Here is a 15,871-nt window from a genome sequence, read left to right as displayed (position 1 = left end):
TTCAGAGCCTATGATACTGAGTGTCCTCTCTGCCCAGAGCGGTTGTCCCCAGGCACCTGCACGGCCAGGCCGGCTCATTCAGGTCCCTGGTGAATCTTCCCCCTTCTCAGGGCCTCTGTGGCCACCACATCTGGGCAGAGGACCACCCTCCCGCTCCTGAGGGCGTTCCTTGCTTGTCTCCACCGAATTCAGCCACGCGGCGTTTGAGGTCCTGCCCGCCCAGGGCAGTGGTAGACAAACATCTGCAGGGGACCAAAACCTGCCCCTGGTTACTGAGGACGGTGTCTGAGTCCTGCTCTGGACCCACCGCACGCTGGCCAAGCCCTGGGCCCCGAGGCTCTCTCCACGCCTCACACTGACCCTCAGCCACAGGGAGCAGGCAGAAGCTGCTGGGTCCCTTAAAGTCCGGACCAGGGCTTGGCTGCTGTGCCCCGCCCCGAACACCGAGGACAGCCAGCCAAGGCGGCCGCCCCACTGCGATGTCATGACACCATCTCCTGCCACCTCCCGACACCGTGGTGTTGGAAGCTTCTGAGAAAACTCTCCAGTTGGCCTGCTGGAGGGGACTGATGGCCTTTTCATCCGGAGGGCGGGAGAGGCTGCGAGGTGGCTGGGCAGAGGTCATGGGCGATAGAGCTGCCTGCCTCCCTCCAAGGCCGGGGGGCTGGGGAGCACAGACCTGTGGCAGTGGGAGGACAGGCTCCACCGTGTAGACTCTGGGGGGTGGGCAGGCAGGGGGGCTGTCCAGGAAGGTGAGTGGTGGCTGAGGGCTAGCGGTGGTGACTGCAGTGGCAGGAAAGCAAGCTCTGGGCTGCCAGCTAGACAGAAGACGACAGACCCAACCCACATGTAGATGTAGCACCTCTCCGGGTTCCCAACCCCGCGTTGTCTCTGGCCGCTCACTCTTTGACACTGTCAGCCTGTGACAAAAGGAACTGGTCAGGGAGCCCATCACAGTTCAACAAAACGGACCGATGGCTGGGTTTACTCCCCAAATTAAGGAGTGAAATTGAAGAATGATGGGGCCGCCTGTCCACCCAGCAAGTACTCCCCTGCAGGGCACGGAATCCAAAGGCGATAACCCGTCCTCTGCCCACTGGGATCTCAGGAAATATTGGTGTCGTGGCCAGGGGCTGCCTGTCCAGGCTGGGGAGTTTCTTACCTGGCTCTGGAGGAGGGCCCTGGGCGTGGGGCGGGGCTTTGGGGTGGGGCGGGGCTGTGGAGGCGGGGCCTGGAGTCCACCTAGGGTTGGCTCCAGCTGCATCTGCTTCCGGGTGCCGGCCTCCCCACCCTTTTGGACTTTCTCTGAGCTTGCTGTCCGCATGTGGAGCCCCGCCTACCACCAGATTTCCCCCCCATCCGAGCACTCCCTGCACTTACAATTGTGGACAGAGGGTGGCGCTGTGGGTTCAAGTGCGCCACCCCAAAATTTGTTTCCAAAAGTTTTAACCCACTTGTGAAATGACCTTCTCTGGAAATAGGGTTGTTGCGGATGTAATTGATGAAGATGAGGTCATAGCCCAGTAGGATGGGCCCTAATCCCATATGACCGGTGACCTTATAAAAGAAGAAATTTGGATACAGACACACATGCACATGAAGCCACATGAAGACAGCGCAGGTGGGGTGATGGGTCTACAAGCCAAAGAATGCCAAGGATGGGGCAGCCACCAGGAGCTGGGTGCGGCCTGAGGCGGGTTCTCCCTCCCAGCCTCGTTAGGTTCGAGCCCTGCCGGCACCTCCATCTTGGACTTCTGGCCTCCAGAACTGGCAGAGGAGAACTCTGCTGTGTAGCCCCCGCCCGTGGTGTGTGTTATGGCTGCCCCCCGGAACCAGTGCAGTAACAGTCCTCCTTAGGGACCCTCGCTGCCTCCAGGAGGCCTCACACCTTCCTGATGGCTGGTCCCCATCACAGGCCCCAAAGGTGTGGCGGCGGCTGCTGTTCGGGCTCAGGCCCACCCCACCTGACGAGCTCGCTCCGGGTGCTAGGAACGCCCTCCGTCCCCACATTACTTGTCTCTGTGTCTGCCACAGGTCCTCACGGAAGTGGGACCACGCAGTATTTGTCGTCTTGTGTCTGGCTTCTTCCCCTTGGCACCATGTCCTCAACATTCACCCACATTGTAGCAAGTGTCAAAATTTCCCTCCTTTCTAAAGCTGCATCATATCCCATTGCACCGCTATCTACCTCGTCTTGTTGATCCATCCATCCATCCACCCACAGCACGTGGGCTGCTGCCACCTTTTGGCGACTGTGAATAATGCAGCTGAATCACTGTGCAAATATCTCCTGTATCTTTTCAACGCCCTCCCAAAGGGGTTGCAGTTATGTTCGGAATGCAACATTATTAAAGAGCCGATCCCTCGGTCCACCTTCTCCTGTGGTCCCTGGAGTGCAGGCTCCGTGAGGAGCGGAAGGACCCGGAGGGTGTGAGTTTCAGTGAATCCAGCAGAGAGCACCAAGGAAGGAAAGCTGTCGAAGGCTCGCACAGGCGAAGAGAGAGACGTTGAGTGTTAGGCACGTCACTGCGTCTTTTCTCGGTCGGTTTTCACAAAGACACCCTCCCAGAGCGACTCTGTGGGAAGGACGCCTGAGGCACTGCGCTCCCAGCCACCCTGGGGGGGGGGGGCTCGCAGGGCTGAAGGCGGACGTGTGAGCCCATGAGACCGCTTCCCTTCATTTCGCTGAAGTCCCGTTAAAAGCAAAGAGTCGCACGTTGCAGGTGCATGTGATACTGTGACAACTGCTGTTTCTTTTTATTAACATAAAAACCGCCATTGCAAAGTGTGAGATCGGCGGCTGCAGGGCGTGGACCGAGCTGCTCGGCCTCCGCTACCACCACCTAGCGCCGGAGCGTTCTCCTCCCGGAAGAGGGAGCCCCGGCCCCAGGGGCGCTCACTGCTGTCCTCCCTCTGCCGGCCCCCGGCCCACGTGAGTCTGTCGATGCGGACTTGCCTGCTCTGGACGGCACATCCATGTAATCACACACGACGGGGCCTTCTGCGCCTGGTTTTGTTTATTTATCTTCCACTGCAGCTTGCAAACTGTGCGGGGGCCCCCCCCCCCCAATGCAGAGACTCACCACACCGCTTTTTCCCCTCCCTCTTGAGCCGGGCGCCTGTGCGTCTGAGCATCTGGGACAGGGAGGTTTCCACGAAATCAGGAGTGTTTCTCTAGAGGCTGTCCCTCCCCTCTCCGTCCCCAGTTCTAAATTCTAGCTATTTTTTATTATTTTTAAAATCTCACCCGAGGATACGTTTCCTGATTTTAGAGGCAGAGAGAGAAACGTCGAAGTGAGAGAGAAACACGGATCAGCCGCCTCCATACGCGCCCTGAACAAAGTTCAAATCTGCAGCCTGGGTATCGGGCCTTGACTGGGGATCAAACCCACAGCTTTTTGGTGCACGGAGGGGGGGTGGTGCTCCAGCCACCCAAGCCACACTGGCCAGGGTCCAGTTCTGTTTTTCTATCCGGTGTTAAGGAATGCTTCTAGCCTGTGGGTTTGAACCAGGACATCTGGTTTTCATATCAGAGCCACTGACCCAGTGTCAGGCTTTAAATAAGGTGAAATACTGCTGATGGAAAAACAAGAAAAACTCAGGAGAGTGGCTGCCAGTGCCTCGGGCCACTCCTGTGCTGGGACCGTCCGCAGTCCAGGGGAAGCAGATTCCGGGCCCCCGCCCTGTAGAAAATGAAGATGAGACTCAGGGAATGAAGGCGAATGTCCTGCCCCGTTTCCATGGAGACATCTGTGATGCCATCCACTCCTCCCAGGATCCCATAGGATGCGGAGCTTGGGAAATCGGTCTGGTCCGAGCCCCGCCCAGGGTTCGGCCCACACTGGGGCCATCCGCTAACTGGTCTCCCTGGTGGCGAAGCTTGGTCCTCTGTCCCGCCCTCCTGACACTGTCTCTGGGAGCCGGCCGGGGCCCCTGCCAGCTTCATGGAGAAGGGACTGATGGTCCTCCGGAGTATGGGTGGCCAAGCTCCACAGTGGAAATTGCACCCAAAAGGGTCCTCACTCAACAAGCTGGACCAGGGCATCAACTGGCACCACTGGAAGAAGGTACGGGGGCAGGAGACTTGGAGACGCCCCCCCCCCGCCCGCCTGCGGAAGGCCCCGGGCTGGCTCGAGGCTTCCGTGGGGGCGTCTTGAAAAGGGGCGAAGGGGGCAGAAGAGAACACAGGAAAGGGGCACCCAGGGTCCGTGTGTCTACCAGGGGCTGAGGGAGACTGGGGGTCCCCCGGTTCCTGGGGGCTTTCTAAATGGACAGTCACCGGGCTTGGCCGCTACAGGTTCTAGAGCCGGGTCCGTCCGTGGGGCTGTCGGCACGCTTGCGGTCTGCAGGGCGAGGGGACGGACCACTGCCGTGGGCATGTGGGATGAGGCCCCGGCTGCCCCGGTCCCTTCTCTCCACCCCTGTCTCCTCTCTCCCGCCGTGCAGAGTGAGGCCACGCAGGGCGCCTCCCCGGAGGACAGGAGCTTCGCGTTGGGCATGGAGGACCTGCGCAGGATGTTTCTCAGGCGCCCAGACTGCCCTCAGTTCTGCTCCCGGGCCACGTCCATGTCCAATTACGGTGAGAGCCGCCCCCGGGGGCCCCGAGAAAACGCCCCCCTCTCTGTCGGAGTCGGGACCTTCCTGGAAGTCAGCCCATTTCTGAAATCACTGTGAATATCACTGCACATGGAACAGGGGGTGGGAGGAAAGAACCTCCTGCCCCCTTCATATCCATTATTATTCCTCTCCCAGCCTCTTGCTTCTCCGTGTCTCGTTCACCAGGGATTCAGTAGGGTTAGGGGTGGGGGAGGTGGAGGAGATGGAAGGTTCTGGAAGCTTCAGGAAAGAGGTCTGAAGGCCAAACTTAACCCATGACGAACCAGCCCCTGTGAAATGCAGAAGTGAGGACGTCAGGCCCCCAGACGGGCCTGCTGGGAGCCTCTGCCACCGCCCGGTCTGGGCTTTGGGGCACAGTGTCTCAGGAGCGCCAGCCAGGCTGGGTGTCACCCCAGGCTCCCCAGCTCCCACACAAGATGCCATCCTGAGTGATGGGGGCGATGATGGTGGTGCCCTCCGCCAGCACCTGGGGTGGTCCTGTTCATGGGTCCGGGCCAGGACTCCACCCACACTCCAGGCCCTGACCTGTGCCCTGAGGGCCAGGCCTTGGAGAGTGGCCAGTGCCCCGGGACCGAGACCTGTGGACAGGTCTTGGGGGAGGGCGGAGCGTCCACGCCCTGGGTGGGGGCTCTGTGCCTGCACAGGGCTCAGCGGCTGGGGGGTGGGGCTTCTGAAAGACTTGGAGGAGGAGCCATTTTTACAGAAGGGGCCTCGAGTCCTCCGACCTGGGCGGGGATCACTGCTTGGCAGAGATCGGCGGCACCTGGTGTGTTTCGGTGGGCACCCTGGGGGTGGGTAGCAGTCACAGCCATGTTTCCATCGAGTCCCAGGGCTCAGTCCCCTGAAGCCACTGGGAAAGGTCACCTTTCACCCGACCCGACGTTTAAAAAGAAGAAAGGAAGGGCCTGCCCCAGCAGTTTTGGGAAGGCGCGACCAGTCACCCGCCGGCACTGTGACACCCACAGGGTCAGCCTGCACCGTCGCCTTGCCCGGGGTGGCGTGCCCGGGCTCCGAGGCCTGGAAGACGCCCAAGGACTCCCCCTCCAGCCAGCAGGGCCTGGATGCGAAGGTGGACGGTGAGGGCAGGGCCCGGTGGACACTGGGGGCCCTTCCTTGGCACCCAAGCCCCGAGGGCCTCGGCTTGCGCCTGCCCAGGCCCTACTTCCCAGGGGTACCCGCTCCCACTCCACGGAACCCCGGTCCCCGGACCACCTGCCGGGCCCCATGTCCCCCACACCGAGGGCCCTGGGATGCATCCCTCCTGGAGCCGAGAGGCCAAAGGCGCCATTCCCACAGACCAATACACTTACTCTCATGACCCAAACACGGAATCCATACCTGTCCTGAATGCGAAAAACCCTGGGCGAGTGTCCGGGGCCACCTGTGCACGGGCAGCACCAGGACGGCCGTGTCACACTGACTCCCGGGCTCTGGGAGCCTGGCCGGGGCCTTTGTGTGTCCCTCCACTTTGTCAGCAGACGCACCGGGCCCAGGGATGGAGGACCTTGTGCAGCCTGAAGATGGAAGGAGGGCTCCCCAGCTGGGCAAGGGAGGGCCTCAGTGGGGGTCTTGGGGGCGGGGGAGGGTGGGTACCGTGGAAGACAGCCACCAGGGCTGCTCGGCGGGAAGAGCCTGGTGCCCTGTTTCTGTACAGGGTCCCTCCTTCCCGTCAGTAAAAGCGCCTGTGAGTTCAATTACTTGCGGAAGAAGAGTGAGTCCCTGATGTTGAGCCCGGTCCCCAGCAGCCTGGTCCCCGGGCAGAGCCACCTGAGTAAACGGATCCCCTGGTACATCTCTGTCATCCACGAGAAGGTACCGCCCGCCGACCCGGGGCCGGATGCTGGGGCCCCGCGCCCTGCGGGAGAGGCTGCCCTGCCGTGCCCCAGGCTCTGTTCTAGAACCCCGTTAGCTGGGCCCGCAGGCCTCCCACACGTGGAATAAACTGACTTCGGGCCCCTCCTTCCACGACTGTGAATCAGACCTTTACACACCTCTGGCCCCTGTTTACCCTCAGCCAAGAGGGTGGCGCTGTGAGACTCGGGGACTCACCCGCTGGCGTGCAGCCATCCGTACAGCTCTGGCTGGTCATTCCACGTGGGGATACGTTGTCGTAGAAACGGTGATGGTCAGCTTGGGAGGCAGAGATCGACCCACAGGTCACGAGGCAGGCCGGCCCCCTCAGGATCTTGGGATCCCTTTGACTTTGGTATCGGGTATTTCCGACCTCGTGGGAAGGTGGGACGCAGCTCCCTCCCGCCTCTCTCTGTCTCTGAGCGAGTCTGCCTGCGGTTGGGGTGGCTTCTGGTTCAATGCTGAAGAACTCCTCCCTGGGGCATCCGTGTCTGGAGGCATCTTACACGGTTGGATTTTACAGCAACAAATTCCACTCCTTTCACGATACTCAGATTTCCTCTCTCCTGTTGCTGCCCTTTGGGTGAGCTACCTTATTTTAGGAATGTGTCCATTCTAGGTAAATTTTCAGATGGATTCACCCAACCGGGGGTAGAACGGGCTGCTGCTTCCCTCCCCCCATGTCGGTCCCTGGCGCTGCTGACTCCCACCTCTTTCTCTCTGCATCCGTCTTGCTCGAAGTTTATCGCCTCATAGTCTTTTCTTAGAGTCAGCTTCTGTTTTGTTTTTTTAAGGTGGTGAAGATTTAACGACAAACCTGTAGGTGGCAGGTGGGTCCCCAGGGGACGCTGACCAGGCCCGAGAGTGTGGGTCCGTGAGCCCTGGTTTTACGTTGATTCTGTAAAGGCCACCCCTACATTTTGGGGTGTGATTGCAGGAGCGTTGATTCCCCTGGACCAAGCAATGCCCCTTCGGGGAGAGAGCCCGACGGTGCAATCGGGGAGAGCCACACCGGAACGGCGAAAGGGCGTTCTCTGCAGTGCTGACTCCCACGGACTGCAGAACGCGGCCCCCAGCTCCTGTCCATGAGCCCACAGGGGAACGGCTGTGGGTGGGCTGCCTCCAGAGCTCATGAGGGGCCTTGGAGCTCTCCTCTCGTCCAGGCTGCCTTCCTCTGAGCTGTTGTACAGGTGCACCTGTCTCCCCTGGGGGCAAGAGCGCCACCTGCAGCACCACACAGGTGTTGCACCATCTCTGCAGCCCCCGTGGAAGGGAGCACCCTCTTCACGGTGATCACTGTCTGGTTCGGGGCACACGCGTGTGTCTGAGTCGCCACAGCCAGGTGAAGGCGTGATGTCTGCGTGACCATCGTGCACTCTAATCTAATCATGCAGATAATTCCACATACCCTGCAGATTCTCCAAACATCACAGCATTGCCGTGTGTGCTCTTTCCTCTCCTCTCCCTCCGTGCCCCGCTTATATCATTCGTTCTTGATATAAGAATGTCTGTCTGTCTGTCTCTGTACCATTGTCTTCCCTCTTTGCTCTTTAAGTTTGATTTGCGGTCTTTTCCTGAATTCTACAGATGGATACTTACATAATTGTTTTTCATTGTTTTCTCCAATAGATGCATTTTTTAAGGCTACCAATTTGTCCTTAGTCACAGCTTTAGCTGCACCCCACAAATCCCAAATGTGTCCGGGTGTTCATTGTTGCTCGGTTTAAGACATTCCCTAGCTTCCTTTGTGATTTCTTTGCCTCGTGGGCTGTGTGGGGGCCATCACTGGATCTGCAAATTTTGGAGAAATTTCTAGTTATCTCTCTTTCCAGAATTCTGTCTGGGACCCTCTGCCTGAGGAATGCCCCTCAGTCTCTCCAAGTCCAAGTCCGCCAGGGACACATCCTTTCTGCCCCTTGTGTGTCCAACCCCCGCCTCCCCCATCTGCATTGTGTCTCCCCAAGTCTGAACAGTCGAGGGCAGTGAGATGCTCAGCACAGAAGGCCGAGGGGCAGAAGGCCCCTAGTGGTGGCCCTCAGAGGGCGTCACTGGTCAGGTGTGGGGCTGCACAGAGGACCGGCGTCCTCAGTCCCAGCGGGCAGCTAAGGGGAAGCTGCCGGGAGTCTCCCTGGGCAAGGATGTGAGACGTGCCCTAGTCAGTGTGTGGCTGCATTAGGAGGCCCCCGTCCCGGGCCCGGGATCTGGGGGTCCCTGGGCAGCAGGTGTGCCCCCCTGGCCTGGAGCTGCTGTCCTGCAGGGGCTGGGGCTGAGGGTGAGGGGGCTGCGGCACATGGCTGCCCCCATTTCCTGCCCAGGACCACTGCCTGTCCATGCTGGGGGCGGAGGTGCGGCGCCTCTCGGAGCTGGAGGTGCAGGTCCGGAGGAAAGACCAGGAGATCTCGGCACTGCAGGAGGAGCGCGAGGCCCTGCGCAAGCAGCTGAGAGACCTCCGCGGGGGCAAGGTCTCGGAGGCGCCCGCGGGCCAGGGCACGAAGGTGAGTAGAGCGTGGGAGTGCCCACCGGTCCCAGCACGATACAGACACAGCTGCCAGGGTGTCCGAACCTCCCGGCGCCCCTCAGAACCCAGTGTGCCCTTGCCCCCAACACCATCCTGGTTATCCTGGAAGGCTGCCAGACCCTTGGGGGAGCTCGGGCTGGGTCTCAGGGTGCAGAGTATCTTCCTGCTACGCCGAGGCTGCAGGTTCGATCCCTGGTCAGGGCACGTACAAGAACGGACCGACAAATGCACGAAGAAGCGGAACAGCAGTGTTTCTCTCTTTCTCCCTCCCTCTGCCTTCCTCACATCAGTAAGCACACATTTTTTAAAGAAGAGCCATGAACGGGACAGCTCGTCCTGCGCTCTGCCGCCAGCTTGCTGTCTCCCCAGGACAGGCTGTCGCTCTCTCTGGCCTGTGAGATGAGGGCCAGCTCCTGTCATTGGAGGGAAGGGCCCCCCACAGGTGGAGCCCCCAGACCCGGCCTGGCCGTGTCCCGAGGGCGGCGGTGACTTGGGTTGGCTGCCCTGTTCTGCTGGATGCCGCACACCCATGTCCTTGCCTGTCAGGGGGGCTTGGGAACGCTGACCCCCCCAGGCCTGGATGGGGCGTGGAAGGAAGCGGATGTGGGGTGGCCCAGTACCCAGTCCCTGGTCTAAGACCGGATGTTGTCATGCCTGAGGCTACAGCCCGGTTTCGTGCTGGGGACACACAGGAGTGTGTGTGTGTGTGTGCGTGTGTGCGCACGCTTCAGACCTTCGCCGAAGCCCACAGGTGTCTCCAAGGAAAACAGCCCAGAAGCCGCTGATGGGGGGGTGTCCGGTGGGCGGGGAAGCAGGAGTCTGGCGGCCTGACGCTGTCCTGCCTGCGAGGGCTGGGAGTTGACAGAGTGGGGCAGGGACATACATGGGAGGTGGGCACGTCCCAGGCCGGACCCTCCGCCCTTCCCAACAATGGAGCTCACAGAGGCAAGGCTGCCGCTGGCTGCCACCTGCAGTCACTGACCCCACCTCCCGGTGCAGAGCAGCTTCAGTCCCCGTCCCCCTGCCCCCCTCCCCGGTGGACAGCCAGGTCTGCAGGTGTGGCCCCTGGAGAGCCAGGAGATCCGTGCAAAACCCTGAGGCCCACACGGGCTCTTGCAGGAGCGGGCCTCCGAGCTCCTGATGAAGCCGTGGGACAGGCAGAGCTTCCTGCAAACCTGCATCAGAGACGAGGAGGAGCTGCGGCACTGGAGGCAGGTGCGGGCCGGCCCCTCCCCGAGGGCCCCACGTGCAGCCCAGACCTGGTGGGGCACCCCCGTCGCCCTGTCCTGTGAGGGAGCCAGTGGTGGGGCTGCTCCTCCCCGAGAAGCTTCTCCAGCCCCCCACCCCGGCGTGCTGGTCTCTTGCAGTCCCCCCAGAAGGAGCTTCCACGTCTAGGCTGGGGAGGGTGCTCCCTGATCCTGCACAGCCCTGGGGCACCCACAGCCTGGTGTCCCCTCCCATCCCCAGATGCAGGAGGAGTACGTCATGCGGCACAGAGCGCAGGACCCTGAGGCCGTTGGAGAGGAGGAACAGGGCCTGGAAGGGGTGGTCGAGAGGCAGGCGGACGAGGAGGAGGACGAGGGGGCCCAGAAGGGGGCCGAGCAGGAGGGGGGAGGTGAAGAGGGGGAGGAAGAGGGGGAGGAAGAGCTGGAACTGGAGCAGGAGCCGGAGCCGGAGGGCTGGGCGGGTGGCCGGAGAGCGGCCTGCTTCCCGGACGAGGACTTTGAGGAGGAGCTGATGGCCCAGCTGCAGGAGTACGAGCAGGTCATCCAGGAGTTCCAGTTCGAGCTCGAAGTGGCCAGGACCAGACTCTCCCTGGCAACTGGTAGGCGGCCACAGGACTCGGAGGCGGGACCGGCCCCCCACCCCACCCCAGGCTGGGCAGTGGGGAGGCCCGGCCCTGCCCCGGTGCAGCGAGCCTCGTGGGGAGGGGCGACTGGGGTGGGAGCCAGAGCCCTCCAGCCGCCCCGGGTGACCCCAGGCCCCTGCTGGGCCGCGCCCCCTCCCCGCCGTTCACCCAGGAGCCTGCATATCTTTACAACGACAAGTGGACCACCAAGAGACCCAACTGCAGAAGGCCGACACGGAGAACCAGCTGCTGCAGAGGGAACTTCGCGAGCGGAAGCGTCAGTTACAGGCCATGACCGACAAGGTGGCTGCCCCAGCCCACTGCTGGAGATGCTGAACTTGGGGGCAGCGGTGACTCGCCCAAGGTCGCGTGGCAGACGGAGGCGGGTGGACTGCCCAGCAGGCTCCCCACGGTCACCCTGCCTCCTGGGCCTCTGGCCACTTCCCAAGCACCCGCTGGCCCCCGAGTCCCGGGGAGGAGGCCCCACCCACGCGTACAGAGGTCGTCACTCTGCTGAGTCCACCCCTCAGGCATTTTAGTCTGTGTTTCTACCAGACTTTTTCACCCGCGTAGCTTGAAGAGCCAGAGATCCTCAGTCTTGTTATGTGAACAGGAGGGTCCTGTCCTCCTCCCCGCACTGGTCCCTCCCCAAGGTGACCTGCTCTTTAGGACTCCCTGGCCCTGCGGCCCCTCCCCTCTCGTCGGTGTTGGTGGGTTGACCCTGGGGCAGTTGTTGGCAGTGCACTGGCAGCTGGAACTGGTTTGTGAGACATCTCCGTTCATAAGCCGCGTGTTAAAGCTGCCCCGCCCACACCTCCCTCTTGCTCCATCTACACGTATATTCTCTGGAGGGTGTCCTCCAGTCGTGTTTTGAGGACAGGTGAGTGGGGGGTGAGTCTGGGGGTCGCCATGTGTCTCCAATGCCTCTGTTCTATGTGTTAGTGGTTTGGCTGGAGGCAGAATTCCAGCTTGGAAAGTGCCCCCACACCAGGGGTGATGTCCCTGCTTCCTGTCTCCCCAAGTCCGGGGCTGCTGGGGGGAAGCCCACGGTCACCCTAATTTCTGTGCTGTCCCACGACTTCTTGGTGGCGGCTGCTTCCCTGCTGGAAGGGCACAAGACCCTGTGTTTGTCCCAGCCGTTCCGAAACTTCACGGAGTTGTGCCTTACTGAGGGTTCACTTCCACTGTCTGGGGCCCTCGGGGGCCAGCTGGGCACCCTGTCCCTCCGTCCGTTCTGGGGTTTGTCTCTGTTTGTGTTGCCTTTCACCTCCTCTCCGGCCTCCCCGCCCCCCGCCACGGGTCCCCCACCCAGGGCCAGCTCTCCTTCCCTTCCGGCACCTTCCTCCTCTCAGGCCTTTGCCGCCCATTGAGGGGCTTCCCTGGACTGACCCGCAGCCGCTCCCAAGTTTGGATTTTGTGATAACGTCTGCGATGTCCGGGGTCTCTTTCTCTCTGAGTGTTCCCTTTTCCCCTCTTTTTCCTGAAAGCCCACCCTCTACTTCTCCATTGGAGCATCTTCTCTTTGCCTCCCCCCACCCCCCGCAACCCCGGTGTTCATGGTCGTCCTTGGTTTTAACCTCTTGTGTCGTTTCTATATCCTACGAGTTCCCTTTGCCAGCTTGTCTGGGTCTCTGTCGTTCATGGGAGGGAGGACTTGGCTCCCATGTCAGGGCACCTAATGGCCATTCTGTGCTTTGTGGCATGGGGGTGCACGTGGGCATTTTAACCGAGAGTTCAGATGTAGAATTTATGGGTCTTTCTCTTGGTTGGTCAGATTCCCCTGGAATCTGGGAAACTGGAAGAATTTCTTGCCCGGATGTGAGGGTCTCGCTGCCCCTGCCCTGGGCCCGCAGTGGGGAAGGAGGGTGTGGCTTTCCCCTTCAGCACCCACCTCCCCCCACCTCGAGTCTGGGGTCTCCCGGGTCAGACACCCCCCGAGTGCCCCGGGTCCCTTGACCTCCAGGCTCGGGCCAGGTGGGAAAAGAGCGGGCTTCTGGCAGCTCAGCTTGGGGGGGAACGTGTCCAAAACTTCCTCCCTCCCAGCTCCGCCTTTGAGCCTCTGGGTCCAATTCCGAGCTCTGGGGGCCAGTGCACCGCCTGCCCTCGGCCCCAGTGCCGCCGTCGAGGCCCCGTCCTGGGATCTGCTTTCTAGTGCCGGGGGTCACGGCGCTCTCCCTCCTCTTCCTCTCCACCCTCATCAGAGACGCGCCCCAGGGAGGGAGAGGGCAGACTCCGGGTGTCCGTGACCCTCTGCGGCCTCCGCCTGTTGTCCCCCGAGCTACCCTGTCTGCCTCCCTTCCAGTTCTCCAGCCTCCGGGAAGAAAAGAAGTGGGAAGAGGTGAAGGGGCTGGTTGAGAAGGACAACCTCCTCCTCCGACAGGTGCCTGCGGGCCAACCCCCAGAGCAGAGTCGGGGTGGGGGGCCCACTCATTTTAGGCAGCACCCCACCATCACTGGGTTCGGGTGTGACTTCAGGAATTCAGAGAGAGTTGGCTGTCTTTGGGGGAGGCGGGGTGCGGACAGGTGGGCCTACGCCCTCGTGCCCCCCGCCGCGTCCCCAGCAAGTGTTGGATCTGGAGCGTGAACTCCTGAACCGCGAGCACGCCCTGGCCGAGTCGGATGCCAAGGTCGGCCAGCTGCAGGCCCAGGTGGCCCAGAGCCAGAAGCAGCAGCGGAGCTGGCAGCAGCTGCAGGAGGTGACGCGGGACAAGGTGGAGGCTGTGCAACAGGCCGAGCAGCAGGCCCGCGTGGCCCTGGAGAGCGCCCAGTCCCGGGTTCGCCGCCCTCCCTGCCCCTTCTCCAGGGCCCCGGGTGGCAGGGCCCTGCCTGCCTTGAGTTCAGTGGGGTTTGGAGGCGGGGGGAGGAAGGGGGGCCGCCAGGAGTTTCCCTAAATGCCCAGTGTGAGGGCTGGGTCAGGGAGGGTCTTCCTGGGAGGGGACGGTGCCCAAAGCTCCTGTGGGGAGGGGAGGGTGGCCTGGGGGTTGCTCTGAGTTTTCATGCGTTATTTTTAAAAAACCATGTTCAAGTTCTACCTTTTCACTTAAAAAAGTTGGTGAGGCAGAAAGCCCTTCGTGTTAGGCACCCCCACCCCCAGTCCCTTCCAGCTTGTGGGCAGACGGTGACCCTCTGCCTCCATCCCTGGTCCCCAAATCTGGGAGGTGAGGTGGAGGCCACCTTCCCGCCTTCTGTGAACCCCGGGCCTGGCGGTGGGTGGGCACCTCCACCTTCCCCCCAAGGCCGGTGCCAGCGTCTGCCGTCCTCCCGCAGCTGGAACGTCTGAGGAACAAGATCATTCAGGCCACCTTCGGCGCCACGGGGGCCAAGTCCGTGAGCACCGAGATCTCCGACAGTGACATCCTGGAAGCCTTGCAGGTGCGGCCGGGACGCGCCACCCCGGGCCCCAGGTCCCCGGCCACGTGCAGCTGCAGCCTGGGGCTGAGCGAGGCCTGGATCGGGACTGGGGGCGCCCCTGCGGGTTCTGGGCGTGTCATTGATCTGTGACGCCAGGACTGTCCTCTCTCTGCTCAGGCAGTGGCATCACTGGGCTGGGGAGGCCAGGCCGCTCTTGGCACCAAGTGACCAGCCAGGGAAGCAAACCCTCCAGGGGGCGCTGGGCAGGGGCCCCGCTGCGGGTTCCTGGAGCAGGAGCTTGGCCTCCTGCGGGTGCTTCCCAGCACCTGCTGGGCCAGGACCCTGGTGCAGAGCCCCTTCTGTGGCCTTGGCCACGCCAGCCCCTCGCTGACTCCAGGCAGAGGACTCAGAGGGCAGGGGGTGGGGGCTTGTGGGGAGACGCTGTGGCCAGCCGCTCGGCCGTGCTGAGCCCCAGGGTGCCCTCCACATGAGGAGACAGCGTGCCCACCCTCGGGTGCCATGGGAGAGAGGGCAGCTGGGCCAGTGCTCTGGGGGGAGAGCACCTGGCTGGCTCGGGGGCTGGGAGGGCCTGTGCCCCTGTCACCAGGGGCCCACAGGCTCAGAGCGCCCACCTCTCCCCGATCCCTGGTTCCTTTCCTCTGGGCACTGGGTGGGCCCCGTCCCTGCTGCTCCTGTGAGGTGGTAGTGGTCCGCAGAGGAGAGGCGGACCCGGACCCCTGCCTGGTGCCTGACTGCCTTTGGGTTAAGAGAGAGGCAGGGGAGAGGGAGAGAAGGGGGGTGGGGTGGGAGGGGTTACAATGGAGGGCAGGCGTTGTCCAGGGGCCAGGAAGGAGACTTAGGGACATGGTAATACAGCCTCCTGGTGTGGGATGGACCTCAAGGGACAGACCTGAGGCCCGGCGGGGGCCTCTCTGACTCACAGTGGACATAGAGACAGCTTCAGGGCAGAGCGGCCCTGGAGCCTGCTGCCTGGGGTGGGGGCGCTCAGCACAGACAAACGCAAATGCTGCAGACCCTAGGGCGCCGCGCCCCCACCCCTGGCTCGGGGGTCTGGCAGGGCCAGTGCGGCCGGACAGCGGGGCTCCCTTCCCCACAGAAGCTGGTCTTGGAGAGGGCGGAGTACTACAGCCAGCTGAAGCAGAGGGGTTTCAGAGGCCCCGCCCCGCCGCAGTCCGAGCTGTCCGCGCAGGGCAAGGCCAAGAAGTTGGCCTCCAAGTAGACCTGGCCGCCGCCCCAGTGCCGGCTCTGCGCGCTGTGTCTGAATTAAACCCTGTTGTTGACCTCGGCCGTCACCTTCTCCCTGGGGATACACACCAGGCTGGGGCAGGCGTGGGCTACACCCACACCCCCTTTCCAAAACTCACTCTTTGGGGTCAGCACACCAGCCAGCACCACCAGCTCCATCCTCGGGGCACCTCACATGGAACAGGGTCCCCTCCAGCAGCCTGGGGTTTAGGAGGCCCCCACCTCACTCGTGGACCCCACGTGGGTCCTTCCTCCCTGCCGCACCCCTCTGAGGGCCCTGCTCCCGAGCCCCCTGCCTGGGCTCCGGGCGCCTCAGCTTCGGAGGAAGGTGGGTGGGAATGAGCTCTGCTGTTCGCCCAGGGCTCCGGCGACAGCGCCCCAGGAGGGCACCGGGTCTAGGCACAGGAGCGCGTGCTGTG

The 15,871-nt window shown here is 62.4% G+C and overlaps 1 protein-coding gene across 1 annotated transcript; it reads left to right on the top strand.

Moving 5' to 3' along the window:
* Positions 1–3,974: 3,974 nt before the first annotated feature.
* On the top strand, positions 3,975–15,426 carry CCDC27 (coiled-coil domain containing 27). Its single transcript, XM_037146841.2, has 12 exons — positions 3,975–4,067; positions 4,447–4,579; positions 5,583–5,693; positions 6,272–6,429; positions 8,784–8,963; positions 10,106–10,201; positions 10,454–10,811; positions 11,008–11,138; positions 13,138–13,215; positions 13,397–13,609; positions 14,103–14,207; positions 15,304–15,426. The coding sequence occupies exons 1-12, from the start codon at positions 3,975–3,977 to the stop codon at positions 15,424–15,426; spliced, it is 1,779 nt and encodes a 592-aa protein (XP_037002736.2).
* Positions 15,427–15,871: the final 445 nt, after the last annotated feature.

The sequence above is a fragment of the Artibeus jamaicensis genome, unplaced genomic scaffold, assembly GCF_021234435.1.
Source record: "Artibeus jamaicensis isolate MK-2021 breed Jamaican fruit bat unplaced genomic scaffold, CSHL_Jam_final scaffold_847, whole genome shotgun sequence".
NCBI classification, from domain to species: domain Eukaryota; kingdom Metazoa; phylum Chordata; class Mammalia; order Chiroptera; family Phyllostomidae; genus Artibeus; species Artibeus jamaicensis.
Note: the sequence above shows the minus strand (reverse complement) of the source record. Positions and strands in the feature narration are given on the sequence as shown.

What these genes read in the sequence shown, in the direction of transcription:
- CCDC27 (XM_037146841.2), top strand. Translation starts at nt 3,975, where the DNA reads ATGGGTGGCCAAGCTCCACAGTGGAAATTGCACCCAAAAGGGTCCTCA. An exon ending in ACTGGCACCACTGGAAGAAG is followed by an intron (nt 4,068 to 4,446) that starts GTACGGGGGCAG and finishes CCCGCCGTGCAG; the next exon opens with AGTGAGGCCACGCAGGGCGC. An exon ending in CAGACTCTCCCTGGCAACTG is followed by an intron (nt 10,812 to 11,007) that starts GTAGGCGGCCAC and finishes CCGTTCACCCAG; the next exon opens with GAGCCTGCATATCTTTACAA.